The 21,960-nt window shown below is 42.8% G+C and overlaps 1 protein-coding gene across 2 annotated transcripts in view; it reads right to left on the bottom strand.

The window, feature by feature from the left end:
* Positions 1-707: 707 nt before the first annotated feature.
* foxm1 (forkhead box M1) overlaps positions 708-21,960 on the bottom strand; it is a 29,608-nt gene continuing 8,355 nt past the window's right edge. The window contains exons 3-9 of one of the 2 annotated variants that reach the window (XM_078567581.1): positions 21,033-21,181; positions 20,204-20,362; positions 18,398-18,526; positions 16,908-16,976; positions 15,519-15,576; positions 12,949-13,148; positions 708-2,245 (exon numbers count right to left, since the gene is read on the bottom strand). In XM_078567581.1, coding sequence (XP_078423707.1) covers positions 1,382-2,245; positions 12,949-13,148; positions 15,519-15,576; positions 16,908-16,976; positions 18,398-18,526; positions 20,204-20,362; positions 21,033-21,181 — 1,628 coding nt within the window. In that variant the 3' untranslated portion in view covers positions 708-1,381. The remainder of the gene's footprint in view (positions 2,246-12,948; positions 13,149-15,518; positions 15,577-16,907; positions 16,977-18,397; positions 18,527-20,203; positions 20,363-21,032; positions 21,182-21,960) is intronic. The other variant, XM_078567582.1, reaches the window with a different exon arrangement.

Genomic DNA, 21,960 nt, shown 5'->3' with positions numbered 1-21,960 from the left:
TGCCTTATCTAAGATAGAAAATTTTCCTATTGGCCAAGGACAGGTGGTTTGGAAGCATGAGGTTGCAGGCCAAGGCTCTCAGTGAGCTCAAATCCTCAGTATAATGTAGATACCAGTCCACATCTCAAAGACTATTTCTAGTTGCTATTGTATAGTGCTACATCACAGTATTCTGCTACTGGCGTTGTTGAAATATTTCATAGGAAGGTACTGTTTACATTCAGTACCAATACCACGTTTAATCTGAAATACATCATACATTTAAAACGCTAAACCCAAAAGTTGCACATTTGAGCCAGTGCTTTCAAATATTGTAACAAGGTCATTGGCATGCTACGTAGCAGTGCACAGAGCAACTTGGTTTTACTGGTCAGGAAGAGATGGGCTTGGTCTAGTGAGTAGATATTTGTTAGTCAAAAATGGAAAGCTGATACAGACACACAACTTTGCTTTCCTCCTGAAAATTGGAGAATATGAAGAGAAAACAAACTGCAAAAAATTAGAAATCTGATATAGAAAACCTGGAAAAACGCACCAGCTTTGGCTGTTCTACACCCAAATCATTAATTTATAGCATTTTCTGTTAATGTTGTAAAAACTCTGGGGGCTGGAATTGAATGCTGCCTGCTACAGGAGACAGTGAAACTATTAATGTCAATCTCTGAGGTACATCAAAGACAGACAATTTACACTGATACTGATCAACTATGACTTGCCTGCATTATTTCAAATCTTATTAACTAGACAACAAACTTCAGTTAAGGTCAGACATTCACTGAAACCAAGAAAGTCATTTCCCACTTCCCTCCCTATGCATTACAATGCTTCCATTACTCTTCATATTTTTTTCTTTATATTTTTAAAAATATATTTACAAGCACAATATACAAAAGTTTCTGTTATCCCCTGAGAAGACACCAAGAATTAAGAAAATCTACAGTCAGAATCAAGGAATCTGATGAAAATCGTCAGAAATGCAGTGCTGGGAGGTCTCAAGGCCTTTTAATTGTGGCCTAACGTCCTGTGTCCAGGAAGGCAAAGCAGCATCAAACATAGCGCGCACGCACACAGACACACACAGCAAATAATTACAATGTATGGCAGACTCACAGATACCTGCAAAAGATTGTACTTAGATAACAATGAATAGTGATTAATCTAGTTACAGTAAGCAAAGTCCAGGTGGGTGAGGAACTAAGTACCTACAGATACAGACACTAGGAACTGATAACTTCAAAAACAACCTGAAATTATGTCCAAGGGTTTAGTCCAGATTTTTCTAATTCTGCCTCAACTGTTGCACCAGCTTGAACTTGAAATGGTTCTAACACCAAGAAAAAAAATAACTTAAGCAGCAAGACTACCCCCTCCACAACCTGATCTATCTCAGTTCTGGGATTAGTGTTGACCAGCTCATATTCCCGAGTTCATAGTCCTCATCCTCCAGGCCGGTGAAGCTAATGTCCAGTAATATTTTACTAAGGCTGTCATTGAGGGTGTCCAAGACCAAGCCTTCAGTCAAAGACCTGTTTGCTTTGGTATTACAGTTTGCATTTACCTGCAGTTCTCGGGAACACCTTCTGGAATTGTCCTCTGAAAGAGGGGAGGAGCTTGTGTCAGGCACAAGATCCTTAACTGGGGAGTTCAAGAGCTCACGTGGTGACTCGAAGAGAGCAAAGTCCTTAAATGGTGTACTACTAAAACTCAGGTATCCTGGGTTATTACGCAAGGGTGTTAGAAAGGAACCACATGGCGTCCTCACAGGACTGAACTCAAACAGGCTGTCATCTTTTTTCAAAGGGGTCAGTGCAATCTTCCAGCTGTTTGCTACAGTGACTGGAGAGCTTCCAGTGGTGCCTTTGCTGGGGGTGGAGGAGGCAGGCAGATCACGGGGCTTCTCTTTAATGGGTGTTTTGAAGTTATAATCTATGGTGGTGCTGGCAAAATCTGAGCATTGCTCCAGGATTCTGGATTCCTGGAAGTCAGACACAAAACCCAAATCTAATCCGGTCTCTGCTGCAGACTCATTGGTTTCTGGGAACAGGATAACTGGCTCCTCAACAGGCTGAAGAACATGCCTCTGTTTTCGCCTGGAACTGCTATCCTTGGACAGCTCGCAGAGTTTTGCTGCTGCAGCATTTTCATTCACGTCAGTAACTGGAGGGATTGCCTGAATCAGCAACGGTTTCTCGGAGTTCCTTGTTGAGGTCGCAGGATGATTACAAGTCAGAGTCTCATTTGGTACCTAAAAAAAAAACCAGACCAAATACTTTGAAAGCAGTGATGTTGAAGGATAGCATTAGAATCTTCTTCTCAACAACATCTTACTTTTCTAAATTGTTTTTAATGCGGAAAAACATCTTGGCACACTTTAGAGGAGTAATCAGATAAAAATGAATGCTGACCCAGACAGAGAGTTATTTGGGTTGGTAGGAGGGGATGGGGTGATGACCATAAGTTTGGTTTTAAGGAGAGTCTTTCATCAAGCAGCAGAGGTAGGAGAGATAGAATTTTATTGGGTGAGGTCTAGGTGGTTGAAGGCACAGTGTGATAGCCCATGTGCTTTTGGGGCACAAAAACCTACATATTATGTTGGGGTGATAATCCCTTTAAGATTTCTTGTAAAAAGCAACTTGCTTCCAGTAATCATGTGACCAAGTTGCCTGGAAAATAAATAATAGTATAGCAAAAAGCCAATGAGAAGTTAATTATAGGGGTGAGTAGGTTTCTGGGTGTGGCCCTGGTCTCGAGCAGGGTTTTAGTTTTTAGTTTAGAGCTTTGCTTGCAGCAAGGAAATATCTCTTTCAAGCAGAGTTTGGTTGAAATTCTGTATGCTGGCTAAAGTAGTTTAAACCTCTTGTTAACTGAAGGTCTCTTCTAATAGTAAGTTTAACTTCTGAAAAAGACAAGGGAGAGGGAGATTTAAATACAAGACTTCAGAGTTAAAGAACATTAGAGCCAAGAGAGTTTTGGCCCAAGGTGGCTACGCTTAAGATGCTAGTGACACCTGTGTTGGACAGGGAGTTTACATTAATGGGACGGTTGGAAGAGATTTAAAAGGACAAGATTGCCAGAAGTAAGTGTAAGGCCCAAGAAATCTTAACCCTGGTTCGAATCTTTGACAAAGGACTCAAAGTGGTTAACCTTCCAATTTCTTATAAGGATCTGACTTCAGTTATGGGGGTGTGAGTCAAATGGGTGTAGGAGGAAAGTTGAATTAAGAAGTTTGGTTTAAGAGTATAGGTATCTGTGTTCAGTGTATTTGTAACATCTTTATTGTTAAATAACTATCTAAGATAGAGTGTAGTTATTGATATTCATGTTCTTTGATTTTTGTGGAGTAAATTTATTTTGTTTTAAACCATGAACCCTGTGGCTTCATTCTTTTAGTAAATACCTGGCTTTTCTGATTTCCAAACAAAAAAGTAATAAAAGTTACTGGTCTCTACTGAGACCATTATAGCTATCAATGGCAAGGCAGAGAGAAACAGCACAGCATAAGAGGCCAAGGTTGGAGGAATGGTAAATTCAGGGGAATTAGAGATGGAGAGAGGCAAGGCCATGAAAGGATTTAAATACAAAGATGAGAATTTTAAATCTCGGATGTTGTGGGACTGGGAGCCAATTTAGTTCCTTAATAATTTTACTGATGGGTGAATGGGATTTGGTGCAGATTATGGGCAGCAGAATTTTGGAAAGTAGAGGGTAGGATGACCAGGAGGGCACTGGAATAGTGAAGTCCAGAAAACCAAAGGATTGGGCAAAGCAGATGGGTTGAGGCAGGCGATATTATGGAGGTGGAAGTCAGCTTTATTTGTGATAACAACGACATAGGGTTGGAAACGCAGTTCAGGATCAAATAGGATGCCAAGGTTATGAATAGTCTGGTTCACTGTAAAAGAGTGGTCAGAGAGGAGGAATGAAATCGATGGCAGATGTATGAGACTTGTGGTAGGGCCAAACACAATGGCTTCGGTTTTCCTAATGTTTAACTGGAGGAAATTGCAGCTCACCTGAACTGCATGTCAAACATTCAGTCTGATGGCACAAAAGCAGTGGAGCATACATGTAGAAACTGACCTTCTATCTGTGGATAATGTGATCACAGAGTATCATGCGGATAGGAGAAGGCTAAGGATAGATCCTTTGGGGACTTCAGAGTATGGGCCTGGGCAGGAAGAAAGGCCAATGCTGAAGATGTTCTAATTAAATCTAATGCTCTCTTTGTTCCCTGACTAAGACGCTAATGATTTTCTAGGTCCTTTTAACTGGTACTAATATATAGTATTTGAAGTACAGAAACAGACCATTCTGGCCAACAAGTCCATGTTAGTGTCTATGCTCCACACAAGCCTCCTCCTATCCTGACAATATATCCTACTATTCCTACCTTCCTCATATGTTAATCTAGCTTCCATTAAAATGTATCTATGCTGTCACCTCAACTACTCCTTGTGGTAGCAAGTTCTCCATTCTGAACATTCTCTGATCCAGCTCTGAACCTACAGCAGCAGTAGGATGGTGTTCATCAGGTTTTCCCTCTTCCATTCAATTTGGTAGTTCTTTGAGCAGCTGTATAAAATAGGTGATAGTGGGTCAGCAGCATTTGGATATTGGCTTCAAGAAAAATTGGGAGAGATATAAAACAAGCTGCCCATTCACTATAACCTGATTTACACAATCAGATAAAGCCAAATTCTACATCATTGTGTGAGGAGACACCTATCTTTCACTTCATCTCTTCAGCAGACTAGTAAAATGTCAGGCCAATAGCTGTGAATAAGCAAACTTTTATATTGTACCATTCTGGTACAACCATGTGCACTGTCACTCAACAGCAAGCTCTGGCCAATTTAGAGTATAACTGATCCAAGCTATCTTAAGAGTATTTAACCGATTCAACTAAATAACCAAACTGTCTGCAATGTGTTGCCTCCTCCTTAAAATATATTCGTTCATGGGATGTGGGTGTCAATGGCTAGGCCAGCATTTATTGCCCATCCCTAATTGCCCTTGAGAAGGTGGTGGTGAGCTGCCTCCTTGAACCGCTGCAGTCCATGTAGGTACACCCACAGTGCTATTAGGGAGGGAGTTCCAGGATTTTGACCCAGCGACAGTGAAGGAACAGCGATATATTACCAAGTCAGGATGGCGAGTGGCTTGGAGGGGAATTTCCATGTGTGGTGCTCCCATGTTTCGGCTGCCTTTGTCCTTCTAGGTGGTAGTGGTCATGGGTTTGGAAGATGCTGTCTAAGGAGGATTGGTGAGTTCCTGCACTGCATCTTGTAGATGGTACACACTGCTGCCACTGTGCGGCGGTGGTGGAGGGAGTGAATGTTTGTGCATGGGGTGCCAATCAAGCAAGCTACTTTGTTCTGGACGGTGTCAAGATTCTTGGGTGCTGTTGGAGCTGCACTCATCTAGGCTCCTGACTTGTGCCTTGTAGATGATGGACAGGCTTTGGGGAGTCAGGAGGTGAGCTACTCACTATAGGATTCCTAGCCTCTGACCTGCTCTTGTAGCCACAGTATTTATATGGCTAGTCCAGTTCCGTTTCGGGTCAACGGTAACACCCAGGATGTTGATAGTGGAGAATTCAGCGATGGTAATGCCATTGAATGTTAAGGGGAGATGGTTAGATTCTCTCTTGTTGGGATGGTCATTGCCTGGCACTTGTGTGGCGCGAATGTTACTTGCCACTTGTCAGCCCAAGCCTGGATATTGTGCAGGTCTTGCTGTATTTGGACGTGGAGAGCTTCAGTATCCTAGGACTCACAAGTGGTGCTGAACATTGTGCAATCGTCGGTGAACATCACCACTTCTGACCTTATGATGGAAGGAAGGTCATTGATGGAGCAGCTGAAGATGGTTGGGCCTAGGGCGCTAACCTGAGGGACTCTTGCAGTGATGTTAGATATGACTCCGACCAGTGGAGAGTTTTCCCCCTGATTCCCATTGACTCCAGTTTTGCCAGTGCTCCTTGATGCCACACTCGGTCAAATGCTGTATTGATGTCAAGGGTAGTCACTCTCACCTCACCTCTGGAGTTAAGCTCTTTTGTCCATGTTTGAACCAAGGCTGTAATGAGGTCAGGAGCTGAGTGACCTGGTGGAACCCAAACCGAGCTTTATTGAGGTTATTGCAAAGCAAGTGCCGCTTGACAGCACTGTTGATGACCCCTTCCATCATTTTCCTTATGATCAAGAGGAGACTGATGAGGCGTAATTGGCCAGGTTGGATTTGTCCTGCTTTTTGTGTACAGGACATACCTGAGCAATTTTCCACATTCCCAGGTAAATGCCAATGCTGTAGCTGTACTGGAAGAGCTTGACTAGGGGTGTGGCAAGTTCTGGAGCACAAGTCTTCAGTATTATTGCCGGATTATCAGTATTTACAGTATCCTGCGCCTTCAGCCATTTCTTGATATCATGTGTAGTGAATTGAATTGGCTAAAATTTGGCATCTGTGATATTGGGGACCTCCAGTGCAGGCCAAGATGGATCATCCACTCGGTACTTCTGGCTGAAGATTGTTGCAAATGTTTCAGCCTTATCTTTTGCACTGATGTGCTGGACTCCCCCTTCATTGAGGATGGGGATATTTGTGGAGCCTCCTCCTCCAGTGAGTTGCTTAATTATCCACCACTGTTCACGATTGGATGTGGCAGTGCTTAGGTTTGATATGTTGGTTGTGGAATCACTTAACTCTATCTATCGCTTGCTGCTTATGCTGTTTGGCACGCAAGTAGTCCTGCGTTGTACCTTCACCCTTCTGCACTCTTCATTGAATCTGGTTTGATAATGATAGAGTAGGGGATATGCCAGGCCATGAGGTTACAGATTGTGGTTGTACACAATTCTGCTGCTGCTGATGGCCCATCACACCTCATGACTTCCCAGTCTTGAGTTGCTAGGTATGTTCGAAATCTATCCCATCTAGCACTGTGGTAGTGCCACACAACACGACGGAGGGATCCTCAATGTGAAGACAGGACTTCGTCTCCACAAGAACTGTGAGGTGGGGTCACTCCTTCTGATACTGCCATGGATAGGTGTGTCTGTGGCAGGCAGGTTGGTGAGGATGAGGGGAAGTATGTTTTCCCCTCTTGTTCGCCCCTTCACCACCTGATGCAGAGCCAGTCCAGCAGCTATGTCCTTTAGGACTCAGCTAGCTCGGTTGATAGTGGTACTACCGAGCCACTCTTGGTGATGGACGTTGAAGTCCCCCACCCAGAGTACATTCTACACCCTTGTCACCCTCAGTGCTTCCTCCAAGTGGTGTTCAACATGGAGGGGTACCGATTCATCAGCTAGGGTGGAGGGTCAGGGGACGGTATGTGGTAATTAGCAGGAGGTTTACTTGCCCATGTTTGACCTGATGCCATGAGACTTCATGGGGTCTGGAGTCGATGTTGAGGACCGGGGCAACACTCTCCACCCCCAACTGTATACCACTGTGCCCCCACCTCTGCTGGGCCTGTCCTGCTGATGGTGGTGTTTGGCACACTATCTAAGGTCTGATTCCCTGAGTATGACTATGTCAGGCTGTTGCTTGACTGGTCCGTGAGACAGCTCTCCTAATTTTGGCACAAGCCCCCAGATGTTGATAAGAAGGACTTTGCAGGTCGACAGGGCTGAGTTTGCAGTTGCCGTTTCCAGTGCCTAGGTCGATGCTGGGTGTAGGTCCAGAGATGCACTTTCCTCTTTTTTTAAGAATCAGAAAGGCATTTAAACCTGTTGATCAGTCGCTCACTTGAAAACACTTATTGTTTTTCCCTCCTTCTCAGGTCTCTACAAATGATAGTTTCAGACAAAATCTAGAGTTCTTCAGGGTCGAAGGGAAACAATTAAGGTGGCACATTATGGAAATATACACAATATTACACTGTATGAAGTTAGTTCCGAGTAATACTTCATAGTGTGCCCAGATAGTCGAACAGGGACATTAGCTAAAACAGATGAAGGGACAATTTAGAAGAGATGTCATAAAGAGCTTATCGCGTAAACCTGCGATGAACACTTGGAATGCAGACTTCTGAATACTGAAGGCGAAGCCGAGATTCATTCAAGAAACATAAAATAATAGTGGGGTGGAGGCATGATGGAATATTTTCTAAATGGAAGTTCCGCATTGAGCCATTGATGCCTTACTCATCTGTATCAATCTTATGGCCGTTTATCCGTCACATAAATATTGGACTATAGTGAAGGAATTCGAATAATCTTTCTTTGCTTTATGAAAAGGCAATTGTGTTATAAAGGGTGAGACTTGGCACTTGAGGGAGAGTTATATATTCCCTTTCAAGTCACAAAGCCCTTGCATAACCCTCTGCACTATTATGGTCACACAAATCATATACAGGGCATTGATGAGACCACACCTGGAATACTGTGTGCAGTTTTGGTCTCCTTATCCAAGGAAGGACATACTCGTAATATTGGAGGGAGTGCATACTGGTTCCTGGGATGAGAGGACTGACCTGAGGAGAGAATGAGTAGACTAGCCTATATTCCCTAAAGCGTAGCAGAATGAGAGATGATCTAATTGAAACTTATAAAATTCTGACAGGGTAGATGCTGGGAAAATGTTTCCCCCGGCTGAGGAATCTAGGCCACGGGGTCAGTCTCAGAATAAGGGGTTGGCTATTTAGGACTGAGATGAGGAGAAATTTCTTCACTCAAAGGGTTGTCAATCTTTGGAATTCTCTATCCCGGAGAGCTGTGGATGCTCAGTTGTCGAGTACATTCAAGATAGAGGGATGGTGTGGAAAGGTGAAGTTGAGGCAGAAGATCAGTCATGATCTTGTTAAATGGCAGAATAGGGCGAAACGGTCTACCCCAGTTCCTATTTCTTATTTTCTTTATGTCTTCGACATAGTAGGAAGCCACAATTTTTAAACATTGTGAACCACTCATGGCCTCACTGAGATCTTCACCCCACATCTGTGGCAATATGATTGGAATACTTGACAGTCCCAAAACTAAAACCAAAATTCAACAAACTGTGACGTGAGGAACTTAGCTTCAACGCCACAGAAAGGCACAGTTTTTCAAACTTATTTAGGGCTAAGGGTTTGACAAAGAGTTGTCATTTTGGAGAAGCAAGAACAGAGCATTGAAACTAAGCAGTAGTGCACAATGCACACTCTACGTGTAACTGATATCAAGAGCTGTCAGTATAGTGCCTAAGTACCAACCCACTGTGTTAGTGAGCAGGAGTAGGATGCATGTGCACACTCAGTTTCCCTGCATGCTGGCTCCTGGTTCTTAGACAGCTGATCAGGCTGGGACAGGCAGAGAGAAAACAAAGAAAGACTCATCAATCCAAAGGTTACAGTACTGCTGCATTGTTTCATTGTGGGCTAGTAAATTAACACTGCCGAGCAGATTGCTTTTCAGGCAGAAGATCATGGACAGGCCATCATTTTAGCTGCACACCACAATGATACAGCATCACCCAAAGGCTGGCAGTACAAGCTTCAAGTGCTAGAGCACTTTATCAATCAATGTTACTTGAGTCCAGATGCGCTGGCAACCTTCAAGTACAGATTTCATACAAAGGGAAATTTCTGAGGTGGCTACAAAACGTTTCAAATTTTTGGAAAGTTCTAAAATTTCCTACTGGTAAACATCATTAGCACTGGATGCACTGGTGTCAGACAGTATGAGAAGGCTATATCCATGGGTAGCTTACTGAGATATGGTTACAGGGAGAACAGGTATGGGAGTTGAATATCCAAGGGTAGTCAGTGTTTCGGAAGGATAGGCAGGAAGGAAAAGGAGGTGGTGTAGCTTTGTTAGTAAAGGAAGAGATCAGTGCTATAGTGAGCAATGATATAGACACTGGAGAGCAAGACGTAGAGTCACTCTGGGTAGAAATAAGAAATAGCAAGGGAAAGAAGTCCCTGCTGGGAGTAATTTACAGGTCCCCAAACAGTAGTTAGCAGTAGGGCACAGTATAGACCAGAAAATACTGGGAGCATGTAGAAAGGCATGGTAATAATCATGGGTGATTTTAATATGCATATAGGCTGGACTAATGAAATTGGCAAGGGTAGCCTCGAGGGAGAGTTCATAGAGTGTATTAGAGATTGTTTCTTGGAGCAATATGTTGTGGAACCAACCAGGAAGCAGGCTATTCTGGCTTTCATTTTGTGTAATGAGATGGGATTAATTAATGATCTCAGAGTAAAGGATCCTCTAGGGAAGAGTGATCATAGCATGCTAGAATTTCAAGTTCAGTTTGAGAGTGAGAAACTTGAGTCCCACACTAGTGTTCTGGAGTTAAACAAAGGTAACTACATAGGCATGAGGGCAGATTTGGCCCTAGTGGACTGGGCAGGAAGACTGCAAGGTAGGATAGTTGATGAACAGTGGCAGATATTTAAAGAGATATTCAATTCTTCCCAAGTAAAATATATTCCAAAGAGGAAGAAAGATGGTCAGAGGGGGAAAAAGCATCCATGGCTAAGCAAGGAAGTTAAAGATAACATAAAGGCAAAAACTAAGGCATACAAAATTGCAAAGGTCAGTGGCAGGCTGGAAGATTGGGAAACTTTTAAAGATCAACAAAGGGTTACTAAAAAAATAATAAAAAGAGCAAAGGTAAATTATGAAAGGAAACTAGCGCAAAATGTAAAAACTGATAGCAAAAGCTTCTACAAGTACATAAAAGGAAAGAGAGTAGCTAAAGTGAATGTTGGTCCTTTGGAGGATGAGACTGGGGAGTTAATAATGGGGAACGCAGAAATGGCAGAGATGCTTAATCAATATTTTGCCTCAGTTTTCACAGTGAAGGATATTAGTACCAACCCAATAGTAACAGGTAGAGCAGAGGGTATAGAGAAGGAGGAACTTAGAACAATCACCATCACTAGAGAAAAAGTACTGAGCAAACTATTGGGATTAAAGGGTGACAAGTCCCCAGGACCTGATGGCTACATCCCAGGGTCTTAAGGGAAGTGGCAGCGGAGATAGCGGATGCATTGGTAATAATATTCCAAAATTCCCTGGATTCTGGAAAGGTTCCAATGGATTAGAAAAATGCGAATATAACACCCTTAATCAAAAAGGTGGGGAGGCAGAAAGTAAGAAACTATAGGCCAGTTAGTTTAATGTCTGTCATTGGGAAATTGTTGGAATCCATTATTAAGGAAGTACTAATGGGGCATTTGGAAAGTCAAAATGCAATCCATCAGAGTTAGCATGGTTTTATGAAGAGTAAATCGTGTTTGACTAATTTGCTAGAGTTCTTTGAAGATGTGACAAGCAAAGTGGATAATGGGGACCCTGTAGATGTAGTATATCTGAACTTCCAGAAGGCCTTTGATAAGGTGCCACACAAAAGATTAATACTCAAGATAAGATCACACGGAGTTAGGGGTAATATATTAGCTTGGATAGAGGATTGGCTAACTAACAGAAAGCAGAGAGTTGGGATAAATGGGTCTTTTTCTGGATGGCAAGCTGTAACTAGTGGGGTGCCACAGGGTTCGGACCTCGGGCCCCAACTATTTACAATCTATATTAATGACTTGGATTCAGGGATAGAAGGTACGATAGCTAAATTTGCAGATGACACCAAAATAGGTAGGAAAGTATGTTGCAATGAAAAAATAAGAAATTTACAAATGGATATGGACAAGTTAGGTAAATGGGCCAAAATTTGGAAGATGGAGTTTAACGTGGATAAGTGTGAGGTTATCCATTTTGGTTGGAAGAATAAAAAGGCGACTTATTTAATGGGAGAGAAACTTCAGAATGCTTCAGTGCAACTATACCATGCATTGGTGAGAATGCACCTGGAGTACTGTGCACAGTTTTGGTCCCCTTACTTGAGGAAGGATGTAGTTGCATTGGAGGCAGTACAGAGGTGGTTGACTAGATTGATTCTAGAGATGCGGGGGCTTGTCTTATGAGGAGAGATTGAGCAGTTTAGGCCTATACTCACTAGAGTTTAGAAGAATGAGAGGAGGTCTAATTGAGATATATAATTTCCCAATGACAGACATTAAACTAACTGGGCTATAGTTTCCTACTTTCTGCCTCCCCTCCTTTTTGAATAAGGGTGTTATATTAGCATTTTTCTAATCCACTGGAACCTTTCCAGAATCCAGGGAATTTTGGAATATTATTACCAATGCATCCACTATCTCCGCTGCCACTTCCGTTAAGACTCTGGGATGTAGGCCATCAGGCCATCTGGGTGTCCTCGTGCATGAATCACTGAAAGCTAGTATACAGGTACAGCAGGTAATAAGGAAGGCAAATGGAATTTTGGCATTTATTGCTAAAGGAATAGAGTATAAAAATAGGGAGTGTTGTTGCAACTAAACAAGGCATTGGTCAGAATGCACCTGGAGTACTGTGCACAGTTTTGGTCCCCCTGCTTGAGGAAGGATGTAGTTGCATTGGAGGTGGTTCAGAGGATGTTCACTAGATTGATTCCAGAGATGCGGGGGCTTGTCTTATGAGGAGAGATTGAGCAGTTTAGGCCTATACTCACTAGAGTTTAGAAGGATGAGAGGAGGTCTAATTGAGGTATATAAGATGCTAAAGTGGATAGACAAAGTAGCTGTGGAGCGGATGTTTCCCCTTGTGGGGCATTCTAGAACAAGAGGCCATAGTTTTAGGCTAAGGGGTGGTAGATTTAAATCAGAGGTGAGGAGGAATTACTTTTCTCAAAGGGTCGTGAATCTGTGGAATTCACTACCTCAGAGTGCAGTGGATGCCAGGATGCCGAATAAACTTAAGGAGGAGATAGACAGATTTTTAATTAGTAACAGGTTGAAAGGTTATGGGGAGAGGGCGGGAAATTGGAGTTGAGGCTGAAATGAGATCAGCCATGATCGTATTGAATGGCGGGGAAGGCTCGAGGGGCTGAATTGCCTACTCCTGCTCCTAGTTCTTATGTTCTTAGAATGCCTATAACTAACTAACTATATCTTACCTTTGGTGCAATCCGAACACGCTTGCGCTTCCTGGCCAACTCGCTGCTGCTTGTGGCCGAGGAAGGGTGCCCCTGGATTGTTGGCAGGGTGATGTGAGGGGATGGCTGTAGGATGAGGGAGGAGGTGACCGGCAGTTGAATGGGCACCAGGTAGGAGTCAGTCCGAGGCAACAGTGGCTTCATCTTTCTCAGATTAACTTCTGTGCAAAGAAAACAGAGAAAACATGTTGGAGATCAACATCTCACTCTTGGGGTTCAGGATGTGTAAATTGGAGACGACTTTAGGTAGGGGAGGAAATAGCAAAGCAGGGCCCAGCAGTGTGAAAGAGGTGAATTTGCATCAAAACAGATGAAGTCATTAATTGAGAGGGAGAATGTCTTGATTATATTATTTCAACTGAGTGTATTAAGGTCCTAACACTGTTTAACTCAGTTACTGCTTCCAGCCTTATTCTCTGATGATAGAGCTGAATTAGGATCAAATTCCTAAATTGTAAAAAAGATGTTAATCGTTATCAAAGGCTAGAGGGGATGTGGTGAGTCACACTTTAATGGGCCTGCTGGATAAACCCAGTGCTGCAATCTCCAGCATGTTTTTCAATGTTTAGAATGAAGAGGTAATTTAAATGAATACCCTCCCTTTAATTATTATAAATTATCCTGTTGCTGAGGCTTCCTTCAAGTGGGTTACAGGTATTCTCCAAAACATACCCAGATTTTAATGTCAGAATTTCCCACTTTTCCACCGTTTGGTATGGACACAAAAGCTGGAGATTGCAGCACTGGGTTTAGGCCAAAGAATCCATACACATTGCGCTGGAATTGGAATGGGCGGAATCAGAATTGGAATCAGAGTTGATCTATTCTGTAGAGTTTTAGCCCTACACTGGAAGTTTGGCAAAGCCAGATAATAGGAGGTTAAGTAAAAATAATTCAGCTGTTTAACACAGAATGAGCCGGTTCCAATCTGTCCACGTGGCTCTGGGACAGGCATTACTTGCCCAAGAGACATTGGGCTGAATTTTACGTGGCCCCGGTGGGCATGTTTCCTGAAGGGTGGGCATGTAAAATAAGGTGGGTGCCCATCCCACTACCTTCCCACCCACCCCCCCCCAAGCTCAACCCTATAGTATCGGTGGTGGGCGGGCGGCAAAATGAGCAGCTCACCCGCCATGTTTAAAGGAATACTTTTTTTCTCTTTAGTTCTCTTATGTCACTTGACTTGGTGAGGTGAAAGTGACTGCCCATGGCATCCCCTGTGAAGGGTCAGCAATATATTTCCAAGTCAGGATGGTGAGTGGCTTGGAGAGGAGCTTCCAGGTGGTGGTGTACTCATCTATCTGCTGTCCTTGCCCTTCTCGATGGCAGTGGTCGTGAGTTCGGAAGGTGCTGTCTAAGGAGCCTTGGTGAATTCCTGCAGTGCATCTTGTAGATGGGACACTCTGCTGCTACTGTGCGGCTGGTGGTGGAGGGAGTGAATGTTTGTGGATGTGATACCAATCAAGCGGGCTGCTTTGTCCTGGACGGTGTCAAGCTTCTTGAGTGTTGTGGGAGCTGACTCATCCAGGCAAGTGGGGAGTATTCCATCACACTTCTGACTTGTGCCTTGTAGATGGCGGACAGGCTTTGGGCAGTCAGGAGGTGAGTTACACGTTGCAGGATTCCTAGCCTCAGACCTGCTCTTGTAGCCACAGTATTTATATGGCTCGTTCAGTTCAGTTTCTGGTCAATGGTAACCCCCAGGATGTTGATAGTGGGGGAATTCAGTGATGGTAATGCCATTGAAAGTCAAGGGGCGATGGTTAGATTCTCTCTCGTGAACGTTACTTGCCACTTGTCAGCTCAAGCCTGGATATTGTCCAGGTCTTGCCTGCATTTGGACATGGACTGCTTCAGTATCTGAGGAATTGAGAATGGTGCTGAATCTTGTGCAATCATCGGCGAACATCACCGCTTCTGACCTTATGATGGAAGGAAGGTCATTGATGAATCAGCTGAAGATGGTTGGGCTGAGGACACTACCCTGAGGAACTCCTGCAGCGATGTCCTGGAGCTGAGATGAGTGACCTCCAACAACCACAATCATCTTCCTTTGTGCTAGGTATGATTCCAACTAGTAGAGAGTTTCCCCCCTGATTCCCGTTGACTTCAGTTTTGTTAGGGCTCCTTGATGCCACACTCAGTCAAATATAGCCTTGATGTCCAGGGCAGTCACTCTCACCTCACCTTGGGAGTTAAGTTCTTTTGTCCATGTTTGAGCCTACACCACATGGACTGCAGTGGTTCAAGAAGGCAGCTCACCGCCACGTTCTCAAGGGCAATTGGGGATGAGCAATAAATGCTGGCCTAGCCAGCGACACTCACATCCCATGAAGGAGTGAGAAAAAAACAAGCAGATACCCAACTCCCAGGACTCCGCAAAAGGTATCATTAAACATGGCTCAGGACTAATGTCAGACAGTCCCTCCTTTCCAGCAGGTGTATGTACTTCCTGGATATTAACTTATAAGAACACATTGAAATTGCAGCACTTCGAAGTTAAGTTGACCTTTAACAGAACTACCACATACCTGTGCTGATAGCGACATTGTTCTTTGGCAGCTCAGTGTTACCAGTTCTCTTCTGTTGCTAAAATTGAACAAATTAAACAAAAAAAATTAAACAGTGCATGTTTTCATATGTGCAAGATCAGTAAACATACCATAACCACTGCACATTTCTTCTGCAGAGGCACAATAAGATGTGTTATAAGGTAAGATATAATACAGCAACCCTTTCTAAACGATAAAAAATAGATCCCAATGAAGACAAAGTTGTAGCTGAATCCATGATTTAGATGTCACTGATCAATTCATTTTAATTTTATGACACTACATAAACTCTTCAAGTTACAGGCAATAATTTACCAACTACTATTTACCAACTAGTCACTATATTTGTTTAAATGTATGGGATATAATCCAAGGAAATGTTCCAAACATTTTTCCTTACTTAATATTTTTGTTTCTGTGATCCACACTCTCTGCACCAATTCCTTCCTGTACTCTGGGTCCTTTTCATGAGATTCCCTTTCCTGAATCTCATTTGCTTTCTTGGATTTTTAATCCATCATTTCCCTTCTCTTATTCTCAGTTTCTATTTTTTTCCCACTCATGGGATGAGGGTGTCACTGGCTAGCCAACATTTATTGCTCATTTCTAATTGCCCTTGAGAAGGTGGTGGTGAGCTGCCCTCTTGAACCACTGCAGTCCATATGGTGTAGGTACACCCACAGTGCTGTTAGGGAGGGAGTTCTAGGATTTTGACCCAGCGACACTGAAGGAACGGTGATAAATTTCCAAGTCAGGATGGTGTCTGGCTTGGAGGGGAACTTCCAGGTGGTGGTGTTCCCATGTATCTGCTGCCCTTGTCCTAGATGGTAGCGGTTGTGGGTTTGGAAGTTATTGCCTAAGTAGGCTTGGTGAGTTCCTGCAGTGCATCTTGTAGATGGCACGCACTGCTGCCACTGTGTGTCAATAGTGGAGGGAGTGAATGTTTGTAGATGGGACGTCAATCAATCAGCATTTTTCCCTGCTCATTTTCTTTCTCTTGATTCTTTCCCACCCATTTGTGGGCCTGACACTTTGGTCTTGTTGATACAATCATGTGCCATTTCTGTTTCGCAGAGAAGTCGAAAGACAGAGCAAAACAACCCTGATTATGAAGACATCATCTACCTGTAAGGATGGATAGGAATAGCTCACAGCAACAATAGAACATAGAGTCCAGTGACTACAAGTAAATTAATTAATGCATACTTGTTTTAAATACTGAATTCAGTCATTAAAGAGAAATAATAGCTGAGGTTATTGACATCCCAGTACATATCGCCAAAAGTAATGCCTCCCTTCCATGGCCCACCTAAATAGAAATCAGCACAAAGAGGTGAGAAGATGCCACCAAGAGCACATGGGTCTTACTTGTTGACAAACCAGCAAAGGCACTGCTTGGATCCAATGAGCCTGGTCAGTTGGGCTGTAATCCGATGACTGCATGAAACGTCGACCAAGAACGAGAAGTGTTGAAGGTTAAAATACATATATAAATTTAAAAAGCGGACATCATACTGCAACGAGGTGCCTCCCAGCAACAGGACATTTTTATGGAGCTCAATAAATGCAGCATGTCACTCAACAACCCTCTTCTATAATTAGCATCAAAAAGAACTGATATATAAATCTTTCAAGTCCTTAGGCCATCCTTATTGCTTCACAGCCAATGAATTTCCTTCAAAGCACAGTCACTGTTATTTTGTAGGCGAATGCCATAAAGATTTATGAGAATGGTTCCAGGATGAGAGGCTTCAGTTGTTTGGATGGACCGGAGAAGTTGCAGTTGTTTTCCTTAGAGAAGAGAAAGTTGAGAGGAGATTTGATAGAGGTGTTCAAAATCATGTGGGGTTGGGGCAGAGTAGATAGGGAGAAACTGTTCCCACTGCCCAAAGGATCAAGAACTAGTGAGTGGTTAGGATCTGCAATGCACTGCCTGAGAGTGTGGTAGAGGAAGATTCAATCGTGGCTTTCAAAGGGGAATTGGATCAGCACCTGAAGGGAAAAAATTTGCAGGGCTATGGGGAAAGTGTGGGGGTGTGGGACTAGCTGAGTTGCTCTTGCAGGGAGCCGCACATACATCACAGACTGAATGGCCTCCTTCAATGCTGTAACCATTCTATGTGTCTGCCTGCCTCTGTCACAAAATATGCATGCAAAGCCACATTAATAACAAATCTGTAATATTTAAATCCTGAAAATATGGACTAACAGCTGATATAACAGGAACACAAATGGATTAACCTAGTTTACCAATTGCACTGAATAATCAACAGGTCTTATTAGCATAAAACATTTATAATTCGAAATAACTTCAATCGTGTGCCATTCCTGATTCTCAAAGAAGCCCAAGTTGGAAGACACAATCGAAACAACCCTGGTTACAAAGAAATCATTTACCTGAGTAAAGATGGGTAGCTCATAGTGACAATAGAAAATGGAGTCCAGTATTTACAAGTAAATTAAACTATGGACATTTGTCAAGCACTTTTCTTCTGTTTGTTACAATGAAAATTGTCCTGGTCTGGATTTTGAAATTTGTTTTAACATTAATTGCAGGTAAAATTTCAAAAGGAAGAAATTGTTAAGCTTCTCTCTGTTCTCCAAGATAATTGAGAAAAACTCCAGATACCAACCCGACATTATAATTTATCATAATGAAATAATGATTATTTACTTCCTCGGCCTCAGCAACATAAGTAACATGTTGTTCCATATTGTAATCGTGAAGTACCTGTTTAGACTAATCCTTATGCTTCTCAATATTGTGATTTACCAGATATTTATCAGGCTCCTGACAAAAAACTATAAATCTGCATAAAAAACACAGTTTTAAAAAAAAGATCACACAGAAAACGCACCTTAACAACCTGATCCAATGTCAGGAAGCGGTTGGCTTCAGCACGGATTGTCCAATGTGATATCTTGCCATTGTGAGATGTTTGACGTATGAACATATCATGCAGAGATAGGTTGTGCCGAATAGAGTTCTGAGACAGGGAGGAATGACAATCAGTATTACAAGTTAACGAAGCATAAATGGAAAGCAGTAACAATAAAAACTTGCATTTATATAGCACCATAACACAGTAAACTATCCCAAAGTGCTCATAGGAGTGTGAACGAAATTTGGCACTGAAGAAAGTCGCTCCTTGAAAATTTTTATTGTTTACATGAAAACCTCTAGGATTTTTAGAACTGCCAAACGGAGGGAAAAATCTCCTCTTGAAATGCCGTACATATTGGGCCATAACTTCTGATGGAGTGACAATTGAGTCGGATTGCCACTCCACTCAAAACTTCTTGGAAATCCAGCCGATCCTATCTTGCCTGGCCTTCCGACTCAGGCTGGGTGAGGTTTGTGTACTGCAGAGTGCTCCCGGGGCGGTGTGGTTGGGAATCCTGTGGAGGATTGGGGTGGGTCAATGCCATTGTTACCCAGAAGCTACAAGTGGTTTTCATTCTTCTAGCTATTTCTGGGTAACTATTGCTGTGAGACAGGCAGAACCATTCAAAGTTTGCGATTTAAATCACATTTTCAGATGGTTCCCAGTGCAGGGCAATTGCCCATCAGAAGTTTGAATTTCCTGGGTAATTGCTGTGCAATCCTTATCTGGGAATTGCTGGGGGATGGGGGTGGGATGTTCCCCAGCGCATCTTTGGGGTAGGGGTAGCACCCAGATGCGCTGCCCTGGAGCTCGGAGGCTATGGCGCCCCCCTCAAAAAATCACCCAACATTATTTTTCCTCTAGCATGCATTGCCTCATAAATAGTTAGGAATGATGTGGCCTTTGCAATCTGTGCGTTAGTTTTTTTGGAGTCAAAAACAGAAACAGAAAATAAGCCGATAATAATTGACAGTTTTGTTTTATTTTAGCCAGATGATAAAGCTCCTACTAGATGCCAACAATGCTGGGAACTAAGTTGAGATTTTTAATTTTGCTTTAAATTTCAGGCCTTAAGCTCTTTACCTAATAGCTTTGAAATGGAAACACAAAACACAAAGTTAACATGCTGGAACAGCAAGCAATTAAGAAGGCAAATAATACTCTGGCCTTTATTGCAAGTCTGCTTGAGTAAAAGAGAAAGGAAGTGTTGCTGAGACTGTACATGGCTTTGGCAAGACCAAAACTGGAGTGTCTTCATTCAGAGGGCTCTGAATGTTTGGAAGGCTCTACCCCAGAGGGTTGTGGATGTGAAGGTTGCCTAAGCTGTTGAGTTTATTCAAGGCTGAGATCGAAAGATGTTCTGATTCTAAGGGAATCAAGGGATATGGAATTGAACAGGCAAGTGAGTTGAGATTGAGGATCAACCATAATCTTTTTGAATAGCAGAGTATGCTAGACTGGCCGTATGACTTACTCCTGTTCATTATGTTTTTACTTTATGTATTTTTTCTCATGGCAGCAAGTCCACCTGGACTCAGATCTGCACCAACTGCTTGGGAGATGCAAGGTTCTGCCAAGGCGGGATACCCCATGCTCCTTTTCCTCAACCTCCCCATAAAATGTTCTGCAGCCTCTGCCCCACATAATTTATCAGGAGCTAAGAGATTTCAGGAGTGGCGACTGAACTTGTAACCCTCCATACCATTGTGATATATGTTAATGATCTAAAGCTCAGTGGCAACCTACACATTACTACCGATGTAAATACTTTCACCTTACCTTCCAACCTGGTTTGGCTACATGTTTGAAATAGGGGAAATGATCCTCAATCCAGGTGTAGATTTCTTTCAGGGTCATCCTCTTGCTCTGGGTACTATTTATCGCAAACTGAATCATTGCCATGTAGGAGTATGGAGGTCGTTCGTGAACAGACTCTGCCTGCAATGAGAAGATCCATCACAGAAAATGTGAACAAAATCAAAGTACTGTGGAAAATAGAAACACAGCCTTCTAAATATATATTTTGGGTGACACATCAAATTCACATAAGGTCCTTCACATTACTGAATTCTAATGTTGGTCAGGTCAGTCCTAGGACAGCTATAGCAAGGATAGATTCACAGCAAGTCATCTTTTGCACTTGACCTTGGATAGTGTAAGTTAGTTACATACCAGGTAAAAGTTAATTCTACATTCCCCTAACTTTACTTAAGCCAACCAAAAGTGGCCATAACAAATACAAGTTCAACTTTCTGAACAAACATTCTGAAACACTAAGGAATCAAGGCAAAGCAAAATGCAACAGTCATAAAACTTGCTGCACTAATTCCTCATCTCTTCTTTCAACATCCTTGTTTTCACCAAATCATTGCCTCTGGCATCACTCATTCACTATACTCCAATCCCTTCCAAACTCATCTCTTCCTCCCATTCACTTTTTGAATACTCAATTACTGTTCCTGGCCCCAATGTTTTCCCAGATTGTTAATTGCTCCCTTTGAATACCTGTATGTAAACTAAAGTTATCAAATGGATAACTACTTCAAAGTTGATGCAGCTTTTCAAATGCCCCAGAATTGAACATCAAGCTGGGAAGAACAGCACTTACAATGGCACCTTCTGTTGGAGGCACTTGGTTTTCTTTCTCAGTTTCATCCTTCACGCTGCAAGCAGCCAGGCTGTCTGTGCTCATCTTACCCAGCCACTGAATGTTAGTCAGACTGTCATCCAGGAGAAGGCGCTCAGGAACTGTAGGAGCTAAGAGAAGGAAATAATGGCAGAGTGTTTGCATAAAAAGTAGAAAGCTTGCCTGACGTAGGTCAGCCACTGTACATCACTTTGTGGCATCTTTCTCGTGATTAGATTCTGTCATCAGGACCTATTATGTCCTTGCTTTAATCTGCTGCACCCCATTTATATTTTAAGCCACAATTCACAAGTTCAGCCAGTTGCCCATTTTAACTGGCAGCAGTTGACCATTTTGTAGCTTTCTCCTTGCTGATTCCGTAAAAAAAAACTCAGCTTTGAAGAAACTTTGAGTTTGACTGGTGAAAGCTACTGCAGAACTCGAACTATTTCCCAGTACCCAAATAATCCAACCACAATGCAGTTGTGTGCAAGGAAATTACTGGTAATGCATTACAATTAAGGGCTACTGCATGACTACATCACCCTCTTCAGCTTTGTTGCCATAGCCCAAGGAGTCATCCAAACCCATTAACATCCATTGGTTGCAGAAATTTTACACCACACTGCATGTTATAAAGGGTGCATTGATTCTCCAATGCACAGAACCTGAGTTTGAGATGCAGGAAGATGGCTGTGGTTGTTGGAGGCCAAAGGGCATCGCTGCAGGAGTTCCTAAGGCTCACTATCTTCAGCTGCTTCATCAATGACCTTCCTTTTGTCATAAGGTTAGAGGTGGGGATGTTTGCTAATAATTACCAGTTTAATTTCCACTTGCATCTCCTCAGATACTAAAGCAGTCTGCTCAAATGCATCAAGACCTGGACCACTTTCAGGCTTGGGCTGATAAG

Source organism: Cetorhinus maximus, chromosome 22 (assembly GCF_964194155.1).
Source record: "Cetorhinus maximus chromosome 22, sCetMax3.hap1.1, whole genome shotgun sequence".
Classification (NCBI taxonomy): Eukaryota; Metazoa; Chordata; class Chondrichthyes; order Lamniformes; family Cetorhinidae; genus Cetorhinus; species Cetorhinus maximus.
This window is presented reverse-complemented; position numbering and strand designations above follow the sequence as displayed.